The 22,752-nt window shown below is 39.6% G+C and overlaps 1 protein-coding gene across 2 annotated transcripts; it reads right to left on the reverse strand.

The window, feature by feature from the left end:
- Positions 1-1,886: 1,886 nt before the first annotated feature.
- On the reverse strand, positions 1,887-8,169 carry Fcer1a (Fc fragment of IgE receptor Ia). Of its 2 annotated transcripts, none has more exons than XM_042682029.1 (5): positions 8,098-8,169; positions 7,685-7,705; positions 6,243-6,403; positions 4,025-4,285; positions 1,887-2,348 (listed from the first exon to the last, which is right to left on the reverse strand). In XM_042682029.1, the coding sequence occupies exons 1-5, from the start codon at positions 8,133-8,135 to the stop codon at positions 2,176-2,178; spliced, it is 654 nt and encodes a 217-aa protein (XP_042537963.1). In that variant the 5' UTR covers positions 8,136-8,169; the 3' UTR covers positions 1,887-2,175. The 2 variants fall into 2 exon arrangements, with proteins under 2 accessions (XP_042537963.1, XP_042537962.1); XM_042682028.1 differs by having other exon boundaries at positions 6,243-6,497.
- Between the last annotated feature and the right edge of the window lie 14,583 nt (positions 8,170-22,752).

Genomic DNA, 22,752 nt, shown 5'->3' on the forward strand with positions numbered 1-22,752 from the left:
TCCCATGGTTTCCCTTATCTGCAATAACTAGTATATGTCTGGGACAAGCAGAGGAGCTTTAAAGCTATGTACTACATATGACCATATAACCTGATGCTAAATGAAATGAACCACAAAATAGGAACACAAGAGGTTTTGTCTTTGTTGCTGTTCTTTTTAATGTACTTATTATGTACTATGTCATTTTTTTTGTTTCTTTGTATGTTCTTCCCCCATGGTACAATCCCTGTTGTCACTGTATTTGATTCCGGTGTCCTGCCTCTTGTATATACATTTTTCTAATTTGGAGAGGAGAAGGGAAATAACAAAATGCTGAAAGGATTCAAGATGACCCTTTGTAATAATGAGATAGATGCACAAGACAGTATGTTGAAAACGAACTTTATAACTTTGCAGAGGGAGGAGTTGGGGAGGTGGAGAGGGAAGGGGTGGTAGGGGAAAAACAAAGGTGGTTGTAACAATGCTCGATAGGAAATGGACTTGTTATCTTGCTCATGTAACTATAAGCCCTCTGTACAGTATCTTTACAATAAAAATATATATATATAAGAAAAAAAGAAAAATTTTTCCCTTTTTTTAGTTCCTCACAACATTCCTTGGAAAAACTGGAATTGAAAAACTAATATATCCCTATGATCTTTCTTCCCAGATATCCTTCTCCTGATACCCACTGTTATAGGGGCCATCTGATGTCAGTAAGGACTTGAAACTGATGCTCATCCCTGACAACACATTCTTCTCTCCCTTACATACTTCCTAAGTCTCTAGTTCAGTTAGTTATGGACAGCGGTAGTAACAGAGGTAGACAGGATGACTATCATCACTTGTCTTTGAGAAATGAAGTATGTGGCCTATGTTGTTATAAGAAGATATTCTCAAATTACAATCTTAGAAAGTAGAAGAGTCCAAATTTGTTATGGTTTTCCCATGGAATGGTGGTTGTTTTTTGTTGTCTGTTTGTTTTTGTGGTAAAGGGATTATAACTCAAGGCCTCACCCTTAGTGTTACAGTGCTTTAACACTTGAGCCATATTCCCAGCCCTTTCTGCTCTCATTATTTTTCAGATAAAGTTTGCAATTTTGCCTGGGCTGGTATTGGATAGTTATCTTCCTACCTCTGCCTCCCAAAGATTTTGACTTACAGCCACGTGCCAGCATGACCAGCTTTAATAGATAACTTTTCATTCCATTCACTGTGTAAGAGAGACTTGGGCCTTCAATAAACAGTGTAAAGACATAAGATGAAATGGAAAGTAAACGAACTATAAGTATCTAGCCTTTGGCCCCACAACTCATTCAATCTTCCACTATACTCAGAGATGATGACAATTGTTTGATTGAAAAACATTCCAAAATGCTTACAAGGTTCTGTTAAGACAGAAGATATATGTTTGAGAGATATTGGAGGAGTGAATCAATCACACACAAATCCTGGACTGAATTTCATCTCTAGTATCTTGTGGCTCAAGATCAGCCCCATTGCTGTCAAGAACTAAAAGCCTGTAGTAAGAATATAGAGCAAAGAATTACCCCTCTAATTAGTGTCCTCTCGTGTTTATTCATATTGAGCTCATGCTTATAACGGTCAAGAGATGACATTTGAAATCTAGATCCTGGTTGGTTTTTCTTCAAGAAGAAACTGAATTAAAAGTTTTGAATCTTGGGGCTGGGAAGGTGGCTCAGTGGTAGAGCACTTGCCTTGCATGCATGAGGCCCTGGGTTCGATTCCTCAGCACCACATAAGCAAAAGGAAAAAAGCTGGAAGTGGTGCTGTGGCTCAAGTGGTAGAGCACTAGCCTTGAGCTGAAGAGCTGACGGGACAGCACCCAGACCCAGAGTTCAAGCCCCACAACCGGCCAAAAAAAAAAAGTTTTGAATCTCTAAAAGTATCTTGTTACACAGTTTCATGTTTATTTTGTTTAAATTATGCATCTATTTTACAAACACTTACATGAATCTACTCATTTCTTCACATATTCTACCAATGTTTACTGAGTTATATTATAAGCTGCTAACCGGTTCCAGGTGGTTTAATGAAACACACACATCTTTGAAACACTGCACATCTTTGAATATGGGTTTCTCAGTGTATAGTGTGACTTATGTTTGACATTTGCAAAGCTATTGAGTAGGCTGTAAAGTGTTTCTAGGGCACATTGTTTCTCTAGCAAAGACATTAGCTACTTTGAGGAGTGGATTTAAGTTGGTCACTTTTTCTAGTCTCCCGAATCTTCAAGATTGTTTTGAACTGCTCCTGGATTGAGAACAATATCCCTGTATCCAGAGCAAACAGCATGACCACCACCAATGGAACAGTAAGTTGTAGCCAGGAATACCTGGATTGGTAAGCTAGAGAGGAACATAGATGAAAAAGAAATGTAATTCAAATAAACAATTAAAGAATGAGAAATATATCTTCCTATGAGAGGGGCCAAGCATGGTCCCCCATTTTAGCATGCTACTGCATCTAGGAGCCAAGAGCAAATACCTAGGAGACTGAGTTTCACAGTCTGTCCTTCCTGGAGTGTTAAGGAAAGTTGAAGCTAAGTATTCCCCAATAACTCCTGCTCAGCTGTTTGTCTAGTCATTGTTTCCAAGGAAAGTCATAGGAAAAATGACCCCTTTCCTAGAGCTGAAATGACTACCATCCATATACAATCTAGAAATAGAAACAATAGAGCCAGGATGTGGGGTAGGGTAGTGTCAGACACCAGTGTCTTATTTCTTATTACTCTTGCATGGTTACCATGTTAAATAATGATATTGCAATGATATTGTTGCTTTGGGGCCATTCTGTTGTGATATTGTTATTTAAATAGTAGTGATTTTTTTCTTATTGTTCTAAAATTATAGAGCTAAAATGTCTCAGTCACCTAGTGATGATCTAAGCCAGTGGCTCTTAACCAAGGCAGGCTTCACTTTACTGTCACTTGAAAGAGATTTGCAAGGTTCTGATGCCCATGTCTCACCCTGAACCATTTAAATCAGACTCTAGAGAGCTGAACCATAGACATTAATATCTTTTGAAGTCCCTTAGATGATTGTAGTAGGATCTAGAATAACTTCTTCCTTTAATTTATATAGAGAGATATTGGAAGATCAGAGGCAATTAACTAGCAGTTTGGCCTCAATAATTTGAGACTTGCCATCAGAGCTTAATTCTGGCTTTTGGTTAAGTGCTATTTCAGAGAATATTGCAAACAAGGCCAAGATACATCTAACTTTTTCCTTGCAAAGCAAGTGTTATAAAGGCTCTCCCTCTTACATGAAGTTTGAATAGAGTAGTTCTTTCTCTTTTAAGCCATAGGAGGCAGCTTACCTGCCTGCCCTCTTCTGATCAAACATGCAGCTTACTGACTATTTGGTTTCCTTCCCCAGCCCCCTAACCTAGAATGGAATCTTCAAGCTTTGCACATACCTTGTAACTTCAACTTTGAAACTCACTTTCAATTTGATAAATAGGAGTGCTCACCTCAGGGACAATAGTTAAGTTTGAGATCAAAGCAGTAATCACAATCTATTATGCCTGGACAGTGCTTAATAGTTTACAAAGCCACTTAACAAAATTACCTCATTAATCTTCATAAAATTCCATCGTGTGGGCAGTATTACTATTAGCATTTAACAAACAAGGAATTTACAATTGAGACAGACACTAGCACCTAGGCCTCTTCATTGCAAGTCTGGTAGCATCTCCACGCTAGTAGCATAGCCCAGATGGTTCCATTCTAATAGCTGCAAACACAGATGTTCTCTCTGCCTTCCCCACCATGAACCATTTTTCCTTAACTATTTCTCTTTATTTGTGCCAGTCCTGGAGGTTGAACTCATGGCCTGGGTTCTATTCTTTAGATTTTTTTGCTGAGGAATGGTGTTCTTCTATTTGAGCCACAGCTCAATTAACCAGATTTTTTCTGGGAAACAGCTAAGAGTCTTAGGGACTTTCCTGCACAGGCTGGCAGATATACTGAGATTACCAGATCTCAGCCTCTTGAGTAGCTAGGATTACACACATACAAACTCACCTTTTATCACAGTAATTTTTAGGCCCTCTGAGTGACGTCTCCACCTCTGAACTTTGCCATCACAGTGATAGGTGCCACTGTCATTAAGTGAGGCACTTGTTGTGATCGTGATGTTTGAACTGTAGTACACATACTTGAAAGCTGTGCCATCTTTGTAGTAGATCACCATGTACACATTACGGTTATTCCAGCCATGACACCTGATGATGAGGGGCTCACCCTCGATCACCATCTCAGCAGAGGCCTGAAGGAGTAGCCAATCTAAAGAGCATTTGTTATGTTATTAATTTAACAATAGATGGAAGGAGGGAAGATAGGGAGGAAATATGGATAAAATGATACATAGATAGATAGATAGATAGATCTATCTATCTATCTATATCTATCTAGATAGATATATCTAGATAGATATAGATAGATGCATACATACGTACATATATACATATATATGAGGTTATGCTTGAAATGCCAGAAATCAAAGATTATCATTAATTTATTTCTTGACTCATAACGCCAGTAACAATGAGCAAAAATATGGTTTAGAATCTATCTTCTGTACTAATGAATATTCTTTCCTGAAAAGTTAGTCTGGAGCCATGAAGTCTCTCACATGTTTCTTCTGAGCCTATGAATGAAAGGCCCCCAGCCCAGAATTTCCTTCAGATTTATTACTGTTGGCTCTATTCACAAAACTGAAAGTTATAATTTAGGAGAATCTGTTTTGTTTTCTCATAGCTTATGGAGGCTTCTTAGCTCTGCTATTGGCCTCAATACTTTCTTAAAACATGCATAGCAACTTTAATCAATTATTTAATTCTTTTTTTTTTTTTTTTGTCAGTCATAGGGCTTGAACTCTGGGCTTGGGCACTGTCCCTCAGCTCTTCAGCTCAAGGCAAGAACTCTACCACTTGAGCCATAGCACCACTTCCAGTTTTCTAGTGATTTATTGGAGATAGGAGTCTCAGGGACTTTCCTGCACGGGCTGGCTTTGAACCTCAATCCTCAGATCTCAGCCTCCTGAGTAGCTAGGATAACAGGCATGAGCCACCAGTGCCCAGCTTGTCTAGTTCTTTATTCAGTTTCCTCTTCTTCTTTCAGGAAGTTGGTGATAATGTCTTGTTATTATACCTTCAATGGCAGATATGATGCCCAAGACTACACAGATACTCAACAAATAATTTTCAGCAATTTGTCAGTAATGAGTCAGTAAAAGGTAAGAGTCAGGTTCTAAGGCTAAGGTTGTAGTAAGAATTGTAAAATATTCATGATAGGAGAATTTCAGACAGGGACATCATGGTTGATTTGTGCAAGCACCTTGATTTAGGAGACACCTTTGAGGTCTTCTTTTGAACCTATTGCAGGAAAATAAACTATTCAACATTGCTTTAATTTGTACTTGCAACTTGTGTATGGGTGTTGAAACACTTCCTTTTGCTTGAGAGGACACTATAAAATATATCTATGGCTTTTTTACCCAAAAGAAATCATTAGTTTGCTCCTTCAACATTTACAAATTAACCCTCCCCTACACCTAAGTATATTGTGCTAATTGTTGGCAAGAGGAAGAATAATAAAGATGATACATACATTCTTAGAATCAGTTTCATTAACAGTAGATAACAAGAGGAAATAATGGATAGCTTTCCTAATAAACGTAATATTCAGGTCATAGCATGTGGATTGTTCAGAACAAATCTTTGAATCAGATCTTTTTATCATATTCTAGAATCACATCTCTCTGCAATATCCACCGATCCATCATATCATCTGTCAACATAACCTACATCTACATCTAAGCAGAAAAGATGGAGGAAAATGGCAGAGAGACATTGAAAGATGACTGGAGTATTGAAAGTGGATTTTAAAGGTGTGGGTTCTAGAAGAGAGAAGAAGTTGGACATGGTGGTGCAAACCTGTAATTGTAGCATATATAAGGCTCTTAGCAGGAGGATCTTGAGTTTGAGGCCCTTCTACACTACATAGCAAAATGCTGCCTGACAAACAAACAAACAAAGAAGGAAGAGGAGAGCAACAAAAAGAAAGAGGATGATGAGAACAAGAAAAGAGGAAGAAGAGAAAGAGAGAGGAAGATACTTAAATGAGAAGTTCCCAGTTTCCCCCGGTGCTCTCAGTCTCTGAATAACTTCCTTTCTCTCCATCTTCAGATGAGCCATTCCTCTCATGGAAAACAGACATTTCCAAATCCCAACAAACTTACCACTGAACACTTGCAGGTGCACAGATTCACTTTGATAAAGTCCATTGGTCTTACATTTGTATGTCCCACTGTCTTCAAAGCTGGCATTCACGATGTCCCAATGTGAAGTTGTCACTTTGGAAATGGTGCCATTGTGGATCCACTCAGTGGGGCCGGCTTTACTAGAGTTGTTCCCATGACATAAAAGAGTTACACTGTCTCGTTTAAATATTCTGTTCCATGGTGGATTCAAAGTCACTATAGATTTCTGAGTGGCTTAAAGAAGATAAATTATGGAAAGAGACAAAGAAGCAAAATAAAGAAGCAAAAATAAAAAGTATTGTAAAGCATCTAGGCTCACAAGTACAAACATGCCAATAGCCAACTAATGGTCGGTGTCCCCTTACAATGAGAATGATAAGATATAGGATACTGTCTTAATTTCTAGGGAAGGCATTAAAAATAGAGGCCATAGTGTTGTGTCTCTAGAGGGCTCCCAACCTCAGGGGAGAGAACACAAATTAATTTACTAAATGACTTGAGATACATTGTATTTTTCTTCATTTCAATGTTAGTATGCATAAGCAAGAATTGAAATCTCTTTGCAGGTAGAAAAAGTTGTCACACTTGATTATTGCTCAGTACAATGGCAGATCATGGTAAGTGTTCATTAAAAACATATGGGGGGGAGGATGGGAAGAGATGGGAAGGGGAAACAAAGGAGGAGGCTACAATGCTTGATAAGAAATGTTCTCATTATCTTGCCCATGTAATTGTAACCCCTATGTACAGTATTTTCACAATAAAAACAAAACATATTGAGGAAAATGGATGCAGAAATAGTGGATAACAAATAAATTAGACTAGTTGAAAGATGTACATTTCTAAGATCTAATTTTTTATGGCTCTTTAATTGGAAGTGCACATAGAATATAAAATTTGTGGCCATTCTGGAAGGTAGTAAAAGGCACCACGAGACCCAGTCTGAAATAGAGCAAAAGGATGTGAGTTGAATGTGAACAGATGAGATGGCAAAATGGTGATATAGTTAAAGGAGAAATGTATTTAGATCTGAAGATCTTATTATGCTTGAGTCTACCTTTTTGTTTTCTATGTCACTCCATCAAGACATTTAATGTTTTTGCACCCTGCTGTAATAGAGCAATAATTGATGATAATAATAATAATAATGTGAACTTGAATGAGTGTATGAAACTTGAAAGAGATGTTAAGTCATGTAAGTGTACAGCTGAGATGCTGTTGCCTTAAACAGAAAAGGAAGATGACCTGAGGGGGTCCAATGGTTTATGAGAAACTCTTGAACAGGAGGAAAGAAGAAAGACTGCAGGTGGAAATGAAAAGCGAGCTGGACAGGGAGGAGCAGAAGTGATGGGATGAAGGAATGTAGTGAGGAGAGAAGAATGCTGAGGAAAATGCTGAGGGAACAAGGACAGAGGACTCACCTGCCAGCATGCCATCTGGAGCTGCAAAATTCCAGAGAGGATAAGTTAGCGTCTCTGCAGTCTTCTGAGACTCCAGAGTACGAATCCATCTCCATGGAGTTTAAAAGACTAAATATCTTCTTAAACAAACTGGTATAGAGAAGAAGGAGTTCCTGTCTTGTCTTGATACTCCTTCTTTAGCAGAGTTTGCACTCTGGGAGCGCCAGAGGATTGCAAAGAACCAAGTTCTTAGTCTAGCTTCCCCACTATATGTTGTGCATTCCCATTTCTTCTCTTTCCCCAGAGTCCCTAGAAATGACCCATGGTTTGCATATATAGTCAAAAAAGTCAACACCAAAACTCTCCTAGTTCCCCCTGGCCTGTTTTCCCAATCCATTTGGTTTTTCCAGGATAGTTAACTAAACTCTACTTACAGAAGAGCAGCAAAGCCATCCACAGAAGTGCAGGCCATACCCTGGCAGTAGCCATCTCCTCTCTGACTTTGGTGCCAGTTGGGCTAGAGTGATCTATGGCTCCAAAAATAGGCTTGAAAGCAAAAAGGAGAAGGAAATATTTTTTTGATTCATATCTGGCTAACTCATCAGCTGTGGTTCTTTCTCCAGAGACAATATTCAGGGTTGTACAAAACTGAGCAATTTTCTATTGACTCCCTTCACTTTCTCCTCACCTATACCCGGAACCTGGTAAGGAAAGGGGTATGGTTCTAGGCACTCCCACAGGGTTGCATTACAATGTCAATCATTGAATAATTGTTTAATTTGCAACTTGGAAAAGTGATACAAGTAAGAACAGAACAAAATCTAATGACTGAATACCTTAGCACAAGACAGGCACTAATGTTAAATTGAACTGACATTTCTCACAAAAAATTTTTTTGTAAATTAAGTGTTATCACTATATTTTACAGATAAGAAAACTGTGTCTTAGAAAGGGTCATGAACTTGTTACCATCTGGCACATGAAAACTTGATATTCAAATTCATAAGATCTAGCCCATGTCAATCTTTTTCCCATTCTGGTATACTGTTTATGCATGTCTCATTGTGGCCAAACATCAGTAAAATGCCATTGGAATTTTACTCATCTAATTTTAAGTAACAATGCTCTTGTTACTCAATTTCCTGCTGACCTATTTGGTTTACAAATCCACAAATTTTCATCTGACTGACTAATGATACACTATCTGACTGGTTAAACTGGAGATATTTTCCTAGACTCTTCCTCTACTGTACCTTCTTTCGTGTGTTTCTGCTGGTACTGGAACTTAAACTCAGGGCCAAAAGATGATTAGTAAACATATCTTCTTTATTAGTATTATGAAAGACATTCAGGAGAAATATGAATTTTATCTTCTAAAGGTAATCAGAAATCACCATATGATATTTTATCCAATAGCTGGTATTTGCACTAGTTACCTTGTGTAGCCAAATTAAGCAATTTCAATCTTCTCCATAGTCTGGAAGAAAACAGCAGGATCAGGGAAGGGCAGAACACAAAAGTCCAAATGGATTGGAGGAGAGTTGAAAGAATTGAGAGGATATGGGTTTGAGCTGCTGTCTGAGTGACATTTGAATCCCTAGACCCTGGAGAGATCCTAGACACAGAGATAGATCCTATTTTACCACTTGGTTGAGGATTTGTCCAGAGATGTTTGAATTTCCTTCTTGCTAGGACAGTGAACCTACAGTGAAATGTCTTTCAGAGACTGACATTGACGAAGATGCATTATACATATAAATTGATATGTTGAATGGAAGCCTTTTGGATGGCTACTTAAAAATAAAAACAAAGTGTATACATATTAAGTACGTTAAGCTTTCAAGATAAAACCAAATTGTCCTTCAGAGACTGTCGCTTTACTATGGCTCAAATAGCTGACTCATAGGCTTCCCTTAAAGTCTTCACACTGTCCAAGTAGTTCCTACTTGGGTGAAAACTGGAGAGAGCGCATAAACAGGTACTAGTTCTGGTGGGAAGAATATGCTTTAGAGATTACTTTCATTTGCTTTACCATTCTAAAGCTTTTGCAGAAGCGTTTAGCATTGAAATGAGGAGAATGTTTTGGTAACAGTGACACCAAAGACTTCACAAGTTCCACAAAAGCAATCACTAAAAAACAATTCAAAAAAACAAGCCCTATCACTTATTTGTCCAACCCTGAAAAGAAATCATCTAAAAACAATGGCCAACTACATGAAGCTCAGAAAGAATAATATATGGTTTCCAAACTGTATAAATAACTATAGGTACACAGGAACAAAACACAAATATAAAGGAACACATAAACACTAAGACTAAACAAGAGCTCCACACTGCCCTAACAGAATGGATTGACAAACTGGTTAAATTCTACAAGTTTTATGTGGAATTCCTAAAACATAAGTTTTATGTCTTCCAAGTTTTATAACTACTATATGGATAGAATCTTCTCACTTCTTCTACTTACCTTGCTTACATCAAGAATATGAGTTCATTCCAATTTATTTCCAAAGTGCTGGAAAGTGGAGCTGTGGCTCAAGTGGTAGAGAAGAAAAGCCCAGAGAGCACCCAGGCACTGTGGTCCAGCCCCAGGACCAGCAAAAAAAAAAAAAAAGAAAGAAAGAAAATTACTATGAGGTTAGTGAAATCAATAGGCTACGTCTTTAACTCATTTCTAAGTTTTGAATCCAGGTACACATGTGCCCAATGCATCACAGCATCTCTATGACCAGTGATGAAATTAAACTCAAATGACCATGCACAAACATGGACATGTAGACTAAGAGGTGTCTTTGCAGATGGATTCAGAGTGAGAAGCTTTTGACAGGAATGTTTGTGTTTTGGGATATATCTGAAAGAGAAGGCATCCAAACTCAGTTTATATAAATGCTTTGGTCTTTGTAACCTCCTTCAAAACAGGGAAGCAGAAGAGCCAACCTTATGATTCTTTGTTCTCTAAGTTCTATACAATTAGAGTAATATTAGGCATGAAATATTGAAAGAACAAAATGTCTATCTGTTCATGGTATATACCTAATAAATCTCTCCCTAAGGTATCTCCCTGCGGAATAGGGATAAAGCTAAGTATGCCTTGTGTCTTATCTATTTGTGTCTTATCTATCTGTAGGGTGAGGAATGAGGAAACCAAATCAAGAAGAGGATAAGCACCTGTTTGAAAACTTGTAGCTGTTAAGCAAAGCACTAAAATTCGTATCCAGGCAATCTGGCTAAAGAGTTCACACTTGTGAGTAGATATTAGACAGATACATAAGGCTTAAAAATATATGGAATAGGGCTGGGAAGGTGGCTCAGTGGTAGAGTGCTTGTCTTGCATTCATGGGGCCCTGGGTTTGATTCCTCAGCACCACATAAGCAGAAAAAGATGGAAGTGGTGCTGTGGCTCAAGTGTTAGAGCGCTCACCTTGAGCTGAAGAGCTGAGGGACAGCACCCAGGCCCATACAACTGACATATATATTGAATACTAGTTTTAGTATATGTGAGGCCAAAGTGGGCATCTAAGGTATTTTTATTCATTGTGATTGAAGTTCATGTGGACTCACAATACTCATTCAAAACCTTTTTGGATTCCCAGGAGTCTACTATCTACAAATGTAGAAATCTTAATTTAGTTAATTCTAATTCTTGTGTTATAAGTTCCTTTTATCAGCTTAAGGAGATGTCCATTTAATTAACAGTCACCAAGTCCTTCTCAATCCACAGTTGTGGGGTTGATGCTGCCGTTACTGAGTGCATTTTGCAACCATTTCTAAATGAAGACAGGGAAATCCTTGCCTTCCCAACCCCCCTCTAGAGCCAAAAGGTAGCCACCTGGTCATCTTCCCTCTACTGTTAGCAAGAGGAATCTGCTGAAGAAAGAGCTCACAGTAGTAGGTGCTGATTTTCTGGTGGATTTTCATATTAAATGCAATGGCTTTAATACTTTTTACTTATTGTCTTGACATGAATGGTTGCTTTCATTTTAGGTCAAAAAATAATAATAAATCTGAACGAAATAAATAGAAACTCCCAGGACTGCCAAAGTAAATGCCACTCAGAAAGAAATGAAGACAGGGATTACACAGTTGTAGCCTTGGGTATATGTAGAGATTCTTCCCTCAGGAGAAGAAAAATGAGACTTCAAGAAATACTGCCAAGAATGATCCTTTCCCTTCCATTTTTGGAGACTAATTTCTCTCCTAACACAAAAGGAGAATCAGATGGACCTTCCTTCCCCAGAAATTGTATTTGAATGGAGATCATCTACAAAACACACTGCTAGCACATGATTTCTTTTTTAAATAAAAAATGATATTGTCACTCAAATCTAAAAGTGAACATACTACTTTGGTGTTACAGATATATTTAGCAGGCACCAATGTAGTGAAGACTTTATAGGCAGATCCTATCAGAGTTAGCAATTGAATATTGTCAATGAAACCAAACCATTCAGGTGTATCTTCATGGACATGAAAATCCAATAAATTGGGAAAAGCTTTCCAAACTAGTGTTACAGTTCTTGGGTAACCTTCTAAACTACTAAATATAGAGACAATTCTTCTATAAACTCCCTAGACTTTTTTCCTCAGGACAACTGAGCATAATTGATTTCACATCACAGTCAGTTCTTGTGTAGGTGTGAACATCCATCAAATCAAGTTGTTTAACTTCAGGATGTGTGATCAACTACTCACACTTTGTAGATGAGTGATCTTGTGTCATCTTGTAGTTTATGAAGGAATCTGAACATAATGTATTCTCAAAGAAATTGACCATGACCCTAGCCTTATAAACACCATATTCAAGTCAAAGGATCCAATGGGCTTCAGGCCTGCCTTCATGCAGTCTAATAGACTTAAAGACATACAGGAAGAACTGCTTGATGACCCTACTGAGGAAGATTCTCAAAGGTTGTGTTGGTAGGAGAGGTACTTTTAAATGCTAGAGTATTATAATTAAATTGCAAAAATTAAAAGGAAAACAATCATTATCCAGGCATATTTCAAAGAAATTCAGTGTAAGATTGATTAGGAGTCCAGGCTATCAACAGGGTCTTACGTTTGTTTCTCAGCTTCGATCTCTCATTGGATGAGGTAATGAATTTCTCTTTGCCTCAGTCTGCTTACCTGTAAAAGGGAGATAGCAATGGAACTCGCTTTAAGCTTAAGTTTATCTAGTGACGCTCTTAGAACAAAGCAGGGCAGATTGGACATACTGTCTACATTAGCAATTACTACGATAGTAATTGGTTTCTAAGGAGCTTTTCTAAAACTTCTAAGTAACAGAGGAGACCGTTTCTGTGTCTATTCCTGCCAGTGAGAAAGATCCCTCCTCACATGCACATGCCTGCAGGGGTAAGGGTAGAGAGTCAGAAATTCATTGGCAGGTGTGGTTCTAGACAGAGGAATTCTAGTTTTACAGTTAGTCCTCCAGTCAAATGTAGAACAGGCTAGGTTTACTTTATGCTTTCTAACCAAATTGCAGTTGAAAAAATGGAACTGGACTTCTCTTAGAAAAATAACCCTTAGGCTATTAGCAGATAAGGACCTCAGGTCTTAGCATAACCCAGAATATTTACATTTTAATAGGTAACTGGTGAAGCCTTAATCTTTTAGCTCCCAGTCTAAACTATACTGTGATGTGTTTCTAAGGAGTAGAAGGAAGTGGATGTGAGCTTCAGTCCTAGGTGCTGTCCCTCAGCTTTTTTGGTCAAGGCTGACATTCTACCACTTTGAGCCACAGCTCCACTTTCAGTTTTCTGGTGGTTAATTGGAGTCTCATGGACTTTCTTGCCAGGGCTGGCTTTGAACAATGATCCTCAGATATCAGCCTCCTGAGTAGCTACACCCTGAGTCATCTACACCCAGCTTTGCTCTGAATCTTTCTGATCATCATACTCCCGAAGGGTGTTACCATTTGTGGAAGTGTGTGTGTGTGTGTGTGTGTGTGTGTGTGTGTGTGTGTGTGTGTGTTGGAGGTTGCTTGTCTCAAAGATGGATTTATGAGACAATCAAATGCTTGTGAATATCCTGGATTGCTTTGTATGCTGATTTATCCTGGCCTTTTACATGTTTGAGTGTCCAGTTAGATATTTTATAATTATTTGAGCCTTGTAACTGACTTTGACAAATAAGTGTGAAGTACATTGGGGACTATTTTCATATAGAGTGGATTTTTCAGGAAATATTGTCATGCCTGTTGGAAGATTGTTCCTCACTTTTCCTAGAAAAGCATCCTTGAATCTTCTATTTCTAAGAACCAGATTCCCAGTAGCTATACCACTCAGCATACTGTGTCAGCCTCGTATCAGGCTAGCTTGCAGCACTCACCAAGTTCATATTTTTTTGTTGTAAAGTTTTCTTACTTTATTGCTTCTTTATATTAAAACTGCAAGTCATACTGATTTTAAAATACATTTCTACGTAGGTAACACAGAGGTAGATCCAGAATCAGGGACTCTTCTTTAAAAATAAAATACAATAAGAAATTATAAATTAAACATTAAAGGTTAGAAATTAAATTATATTAATTTGAACTAGAAAATAAATCATAACAAATTACAAAGGACAAAAGCTGACAGATGAGATAAATGAAATGCAGAAAACAATTGTCACTCATATACTTTACTACCATTCCTTTTCCTACAAATCTTTGTACATACTATTTGATCTGTTTATCAGAGTAATATTGTATCTCGATAGGGAAACTAGAAATACAATTCATTCTACTAGGAATGATTGATCAGTATGTCTTTTAAATGCCATTTCATATGTGATATCCTCATTGTTTGTAATCCTGCTTTACAAGCACAGGCATGCTCATAGTGCTATGGGACTTCTTTAGTACTAATCCCAATCACAAAAGGCAAAATCATTTGTTTTTTCCTCTCTCTCTCTCTCTCTCTCTCTCTCTCTCTCTTTCTTCCTAGACACCATGAGGTGAGCAATATCCTCTACAATCTCATACATCATGCACTTATAATTTAGATTTTGTATTCTACATTATTGAATAACATTGTTGAACAGATTCCTGGTGCCTTATATTTTTGGTTGACATGAAAAAAATCCAAGCTCTCCATTGACCAGATTCCATATACTTGATTTGAAAATAAAACAATGGGAGAGGGGAGACCAAGATGGCGACGGGGCAGTAGGGAAACGCCACAGCTCTCTCCAACCAAAAAGAGAGTTCGAGTTCCAACGCTTAATCTCCCCAAGAGACCGACAACAACAAAAAGACGAACACTCAGAGAAAAACCAGAGGTGGAAAATAACAAAAAAAGAAAGAGAGGAAAAGAAGAAATTCAGAACAGAGAAGAGCGAAGACCCCTCCCCCAACCTTTACTGGCCGCGCGGCAGTGCGCCAAGCCGCCGGCCAGCCGGCCCGGCGGGGGCTGCCGGAGCCACAGAGACACAGGGGGCTGCTTGCAGATCACCAGGTACCGGATTGCAGAACAGGGGATCGCCAGGAACAGAGAAACCTACCAGCCGGGAGTCTCCACGAGGATCCCACCCCCACCCCTCACTCTCCACCGGAGCCGAGAGGCTACATCCCGCCAAAGCCGCCCGGCACCAGCAGCGCGACAAAGGGACCTGTCGGCAGACCACCCGCCCAATCGCAATCGCAACGACCCGGCGGGGGGCCGCCCAACCCAGCCCGCAACCACCCCAACTGAACTCGGATTGCAACAACAACTGACGACCTACAGGGTGAGTACCCCACAGGGGACAGTGAATCCATCAAGGGAAACCAGAGCTGGAGGGAATCGCCAGACCCTGACCTAGACTCCCTACCCCAACACCCGGACCACAGGACCCACTAAAACTGGGAGCTGTTCGAGAGCTCCACCAGCCGGTGGAGCACACTCTGTTGGCCAGGCCAGAGCAAGAGCGCCCCTGGAAGGGAGCTTAAATGCCCAAGCCAGGAACAGCGCCCCTGGGTCAAGACTACCAACAGTAGAAGAAATTTGAACTGTGTCCTCCAGGCTGCATAACCTAGGTGGTATACACATTAGCACAGGCCTAACAAGAGCGCTCCAGGCTGGGGCCAGAACCAGGCCCGGGGACCGGCGCCTGAACAAAGCAAAAAGGGTCAGAAGTGGGGCTGTGGCTCAAATGGTAGGGTGCCAGCCTTGAGCTGAAGAGCTGAGGGACAGCACCCAAACCTAGAGTTCAAGCCCACAACCAGCCCAAAACAAACAAACAAAAACACATCAGGAGCCCATACCAGACTCCAGTATTTGGGAGAGTGCATCCAGAGCATCTGATCTTCCCAAGAGCACCCGCAGGAGCAAACACAAGCAGTCTAGGCTGCTCAACCCTTCCAAAGGCGGGAATTGCCAGCAATCTACAGCAGAGAGCTGAGAATCCTAAGTAAGTCAGAATAGCAGCTGGAAATAGGCTCCCAACAGAATCCAGATCAGGCAGAGACTCTCTCTACCAATACAGAATCAGCAACCAAGCAAAGACAGACACACCAAAACAAGATTGAGGAGCAGTCTCCTGAACCCCCATGCGAAAATCACAGAGAAAAATCACAAGGTTTACCACTACCCAGGACAGCAAGCTCACCTCAAAAGCCAGCAGCCACGCAGGGGAGAGCCCCAGTGGGAGCAAAGCAGGAATGGAAGACAAAAGCTACATCCAAGGGTTGCTGGAGGCAATGACTCAAGAAATAAAGCGAGAAATGGATCAGAAATTGAAAGAGCACAAGGAAGAACTATCAAAAGATATACAGGATATCAAACAAAAGTTGGATGCAAAAATAGAAGCTGCACAAACCTCAGAAAGAAGTGAGATAAACGCCAAATTAGAGATAATGCATACTGATCTCACCTCATTGAGAGGTGAGATCAGTACTCTGAGAACCAACATTGAATCCATAAAGGGATCCATTTCCACCATGCAAACCACAATAGAAGCCACGGTCAACAGAGTGAATGAAATGGAAGGTAGAGTGTCAGATACAGAAGACAGAATACACCAACTGGACCAAAAAGTGACAGATATGGAAAAATCACTCAAATTAAACCAAAGGGAAATTCAAGAGCAAGCAGATAATGCTAAAAAATTTAACCTTCGCATAATCGGAGTGGACGAAGGTGAGGAATTCCAGAGCAAGGGAATGCAACACCTATTTAACAAGATAGTCAATGAAAATTTTCCCCACCTCAAAAACGACCATCTTAACTACATCACAAAAGCTTATCGAACACCCAACAAGCAAGATCCCAGGATCTTCTAGACACATTATAGTAAAAATGATGGATCTGAATAATAAGGAAACAATCCTGCATGCAGCAAAAATGAAGAAGGAGCTATACTACAACGGGAAAAAAATTAGAATCACTGCAGATCTCTCCACACAAACAATGAATGCAAGAAAAGCCTGGGAAAGCACCATACGAGCCCTGAGAGCCAATAACTGCCAACCCAGACTGATATACCCGGCAAAGCTAGCATTCACATTCGATGGAGAACTGAAAACTTTTAATAGCAAAGAAAAACTAAATGAATACATAAACATTAAGCCAGCATTACAAAGAATTCTAAGAGGGGGGACACAACCTGAAGAAAGCAACCAGGAACTGGGACCTGCCCCAAACAGGCATTACTCAAAGTCTAACTGAGCAAGCACAGGAGGAAAGGAAAGAAGAAAAACTTAGGAAAACGGAATGGCAGGGACAACAATGCATCTCTCTATACTTTCTCTTAATATAAATGGGCTGAATTCGCCAATTAAAAGAAAACGAACTGAGGACTGGATCAGAAAACAAGACCCATCCATCTGTTGCCTTCAGGAGACCCACCTCTCAGCCAAACATACAAACAAACTCAGAGTGAAGGGGTGGAAAAGGATCTACCAATCAAATTCCCCCAATAAGAAAGCAGGTGTAGCTATCCTGATATCTGACAAAATAAACTTTTCATTAAAATCAGTACAGAAAGACAAGGACGGACACTACATATTAATAAAGGGAACAATCCAAGAGGAGGATATAACCATCATCAACTTATATGCCCCAAATATCGGTGCACCCAGATATGTTAAACAAATGCTCTCAAACTTACAGAATAAAATAGATCCCAATACGATGATACTAGGTGACTTTAACACGCCACTCTCACCAAAGGACAGGTCTACCAACCAGAGGATTGGCAAAGAAGCTACCGAATTAAGTGAGGCCATACTTCAAGCAGAATTAACTGACATCTACCGAGTATTTCACCCTAAAACAACACAGTACACATTCTTCTCAGCAGCTCATGGAACTTTCTCCAAAATAGACCATATCATAGTTCATGCAAGGAACTTAAGCAAATACAAATGGATCGACATAATCCCCTGTATCCTATCTGACCACAGTGGAATCAAGCTAGCTCTCAATAACAAAGCATACCGCAGAAATTTCTCTAATACATGGAAATTGAACAGCACACTCCTTAACAAGGCCTGGGTAACAGAAGAGATCAGAGAAGAAATAAAGCATTTCCTAGAACTCAATGAAAATGAAAACACCTCACAAAGAAACTTGTGGGACACAGCAAAAGCAGTCCTGAGGGGCAAATTTATTGCCCTCAGTGCCCACATCAAGAGAATGGAGACAGACCAAGTAAATAATCTCATGTTGCAACTAAAACAGCTAGAAAAACAAGAAAAAATGGGACCTAAAGCTACTAGACGAAGCCAGATAACCAAATTGAGAGCAGAGATTAACCAATTAGAAAATCAGAAAACCATAACCAAAATAAACCAAACAAAAAGCTGGTTCTTTGAAAAAATAAACAAAATTGATGGCCCGTTGGCAAGATTAATTAAAAAAAGAAGAGAGGAAACCCATATTAATAGGATTAGGGATGCCACGGGAAACATCACAACACGTACCCAAGATATCCAAACAATTCTAACAGACTACTTTCAAAAGCTATACTCTCTAAAGGAAGAAAATCTGGCGGAAATGGATGCATTTTTAGAAAAATACAAGTTACTTTGATAGCAAAGAAGAAGTTAACCAATTAAATAAGCCAATATCCTATAATGAGATACAGGAAGCTATCAAAAGTCTTCCAACAAAAAAAAAGCCCAGGACCAGATGGATTCACAGCAGAATTCTATAAGACCTTTAAAGAAGAACTAATACCCATACTCCTCAAGCTCTTCAGAGAAACAGAGAAGGAGGGAGCTATCCCAAACTCATTCTATGAAGCCAATATCACACTCATCCCCAAACCAGGCAAAGACCCAACCAAAAAGGAGAATTACAGGCCAATCTCCTTGATGAACACAGATGCAAAGATCCTTAACAAGATTCTAGCTAACAGAATCCAGAAACACATAAAAGAAATAATACACTATGATCAGGTAGGCTTCATCCCAGAGACACAGGGATGGTTTAACATACGTAAGTCAATAAATGTAATCCAGCATATCAACAGAGCCAAGGTCAAGAATCACATGATTATCGCCACAGATGCAGAAAAGGCCTTTGATAAAATTCAACATTCATTCATGCTAAAAGCTCTGGAGAAAATAGGAATAGATGGAACATTTCTAAAAACAATAAAAGAATAAAAGCCATTTATGACAGACCAATAGCCAATATTATACTTAATGGGGAAAAGCTACAACCAATCCTCCTAAAATCAGGAACAAGGCAAGGATGCCCACTGTCTCCACTCCTCTTCAACATAGTCCTAGAACCCTTAGCCAGGGCAATAAGGCAAGAAAAAGACATTAAAGGGATCCGCATAGGGAAAGAAGAAGTTAAACTATCCCTTTTTGCAGACGACATGATACTATACCTCCACGATCCCAAAAACTCCATCCCCAAACTTTTAGAAATCATAAGTCACTTCGGCAAAAATAGCAGGATACAAAATAAACCCACAAAAATCAGTTGCCTTCCTATACACTGATAACGCACAGGAAGAGAGGGAAATAAAGGGAGCAACCCCATTCACAATAATCTCCCCAAAAATAAAATATTTAGGAATTAACCTAACCAAAGATGTAAAAGAACTATTTAATGAGAACTATAAAAAGTTAAAGAAAGAAATTGCAGAAGACACTAGGAAATGGAAAGACCTCCCATGCTCCTGGATAGGCCGACTTAATATAGTAAAGATGGTGATACTTCCAAAACTAATATACAAATTCAATGCAATTCCTATTAAAATCCCAATGACGTACATCACTGAAATACAGAAAACAGTCCAAAAATTTATATGGAACAACAAAAGACCTAGAATAGCCAAAACAATTCTAGGGGATAAAGACAATATGGGAGGGCTATCCATGCCGAACTTCAAACTCTACTACAGAGCTATAATCACAAAGACAGCATGGTACTGGCACAAAAACAGACCCGAAGACCAATGGAACAGAATAGAAGATCCAGATATAAATCCACAGGCCTACAGCCAGCTGATATTCGACAAAGGAGCCAAAGACATACAATGGAAGAAACACAGCCTCTTCAACAGCTGGTGCTGGGAAAACTGGGCAGCCACATGCAGAAAACTAAAAGTGGACCCCAGCCTATAACCATGCACCAACATTAACTCAAAATGGATTAAAGACCTTAACATTAAACCTGAATCTCTGAAACTACTGCAGGACAGAGTAGGAGAGACACTTGAACTAATAGGCACAGGAAGGAACTTCCTGAACAGAGTCCCAGGGTCACAACAAGTTGGAGAGAGACTCGACAAATGGGACTACCTTAAAATAAAAAGCTTCTGCACAGCTAAATCTATCGCAACTAAGCTAGAAAGACAACCAACTAATTGGGAAAAAATATTTACCAGCAATATATCAGACAAGGGGTTAACATCCTGTATATACAGGGAACTCAAGAAACTAATCCCTCCCAAACCTAACAAACCAATTACTAAATGGGCAAGGGAACTAAAGAGGGACTTCTCAAATGAAGAAATAAAAATGGCAAAGAAACACATGAGGAAATGTTCATCATCCCTGGTGGTGAAGGAAATGCAAATAAAGACAACCCTGAGATACCACCTTACCCCAGTCAGAATGTCCCACATCCACAAATCAGCCAACGACAAATGCTGGAGGGGATGTGGAGAAAGAGGAACCCTATTACACTGCTGGTGGGAATGTACACTTATACAACCACTTTGGAAAGCAGTCTGGAGGGTCCTTAGAAAGCTAAAGATTGACCTCCCTTACGACCCAGTCATACCACTTCTAGGCATCTACCCTGAACAACAGGAACCAATATACAAGGACACGTGCACCTCCATGTTTATTGCAGCACTGTTTGCAATAGCTAGGATATGGAAACAACCTAGATGCCCCACCACAGATGAATGGATCCAAAAATTGTGGTATCTATACACAATGGAATATTATGCAGCCATTAGAAATGACAAAATAATGGCATTTGCAGGGAAATGGATGGAGCTAGAAGGAATCATGTTGAGCGAGGTAAGCCAAGAACGAAGAGACAAACGGTACATGGTCTCCCTGATAAGTGGATGCTAAATCCAAAAGGTTAGGTGATACGACAAAACTAACAGGACTTAAGAAACAAAGAACTCCCACTCATCTGGTTGAACCACTACTAAATATCCCCATGCTGCTGATCACAAATATGGTATATAACATGTGAACACTGTTATATATTACAGACTGTGGTAGACAATTTGCTCCAGGGAAGTTAGAATGAACTTGTGACTTTGAAATTATGTAATCATTTAATCACAATCAAAAAAAAAAAAAAGAACCTCGGGGAAGGGAGGGAGGGAGGGGATGGTAGGGGGAAAACAATGGAGGGGGTAACAATGTTCAAGAGGAAGTGTACTCATTACCTCACTCATGTAACTGTAACCCTCTGTATAGTAGCTTTACAATAAAAAAAAAAAAAGAAAAGAAAACAATGGGACTATTCTATTCTCTGTACAGATATTTCATCTTTGGTTCGCCTTTGTGTCCAGTGCTCAGCTCTGGAAGATGTGTTCACACTAGTGTGACTAATTCCCATCCACAGTTAGTCCTCCAGTCAAATGTAGAACAGGCTAGGTTTACTTTATGCTTTCTAACCAAATTGCAGTTGAAAAAATGGAACTGGACTTCTCTTAGAAAAATAACCCTTAGGCTATTAGCAGATAAGGACCTCAGGTCTTAGCATAACCCAGAATATTTACATTTTAATAGGTAACTGGTGAAGCCTTAATCTTTTAGCTCCCAGTCTAAACTATACTGTGATTTATTCCTCTGTCTAGAACCACACCTGCCAATGGTTTTATAAAGCCAGGAGAGCTGGCTCATTGGTGAAGGGGTTTTCCTGGAACCATACCTATGCTTGGATGGCATGCAGCAGACTAACATACCTAGGAGTTACTGTGGACTACTTCCATCTATTACATTAAACCAGAGTGAAACTGATCAACTAAAATTCCTCTTAGCTGGAGCTATGCCACCCATAGGACAGAAAAATATAATGGAGGAGGGAAGTGTGAGTGAAGTAAGGCAGTAGTGACACCCAAATGCAGTTGTGTCCACCAAAGGGCCTTATGTTAGAGGCTTTGTACTTAGCCTTTGGTACGATTGGGGAGACGGGGGTGGTAGCGATGGATCCTTCAAGAGTTGAGGCCAGGGTAGTCTCAGGTCATTGGGATATGCACCTGGAAGGAATATTGGGATCCTGGCTTCTCTTTCCTCCTCCCCCTTTACTTCTTTTCCTTTTCTTCCTCCTCCTTCTCTTCTTTGTTCTCCTCCTCCTCTTTCTTCTTCCTGTTTCCCTAACCCTATGAGGTTAGGGAGTTGCAATCCTGCAATGATGTTCTATATTGCCTTACCATATGCCCTAAACCAAAACAACAGGGCCACTCTACCATGGAACAAGACCTCCAGAACTGTGAGCCAAAACAATTTATTTTTCTCTTTTTGAGTTGATTGTCTCAGGTAATTGTGTGATAGTAACAAAATACTGACTAGCACACAGATCTTACTTCTGTAAATTTTATAGAAATAGAGGACTCATTCAGAGCTGTGGAGGAGCCCATGCATGTGAGGGTTCATGACGGATAACTTCTGTAACTCCATCACTTATAGGTAAGTTCATAAT

Source organism: Dipodomys spectabilis, unplaced genomic scaffold, assembly GCF_019054845.1.
Source record: "Dipodomys spectabilis isolate Male_0828 unplaced genomic scaffold, ASM1905484v1 ptg000069l, whole genome shotgun sequence".
NCBI classification, from domain to species: Eukaryota; Metazoa; Chordata; class Mammalia; order Rodentia; family Heteromyidae; genus Dipodomys; species Dipodomys spectabilis.

Coding starts and splice junctions, on each gene's coding strand:
- Fcer1a (XM_042682028.1), bottom strand. CDS start 8,152: ATGGCTACTGCCAGGGTATGGCCTGCACTTCTGTGGATGGCTTTGCTG. Junction 7,706..8,097: donor GATGGCTTTGCTGCTCTTCT/GTAAGTAGAGTT, acceptor GGAATTTTGCAG/CTCCAGATGGCATGCTGGCA. Junction 2,349..4,024: donor AAAAATTACTGTGATAAAAG/GTGAGTTTGTAT, acceptor GTTCCTCTCTAG/CTTACCAATCCAGGTATTCC.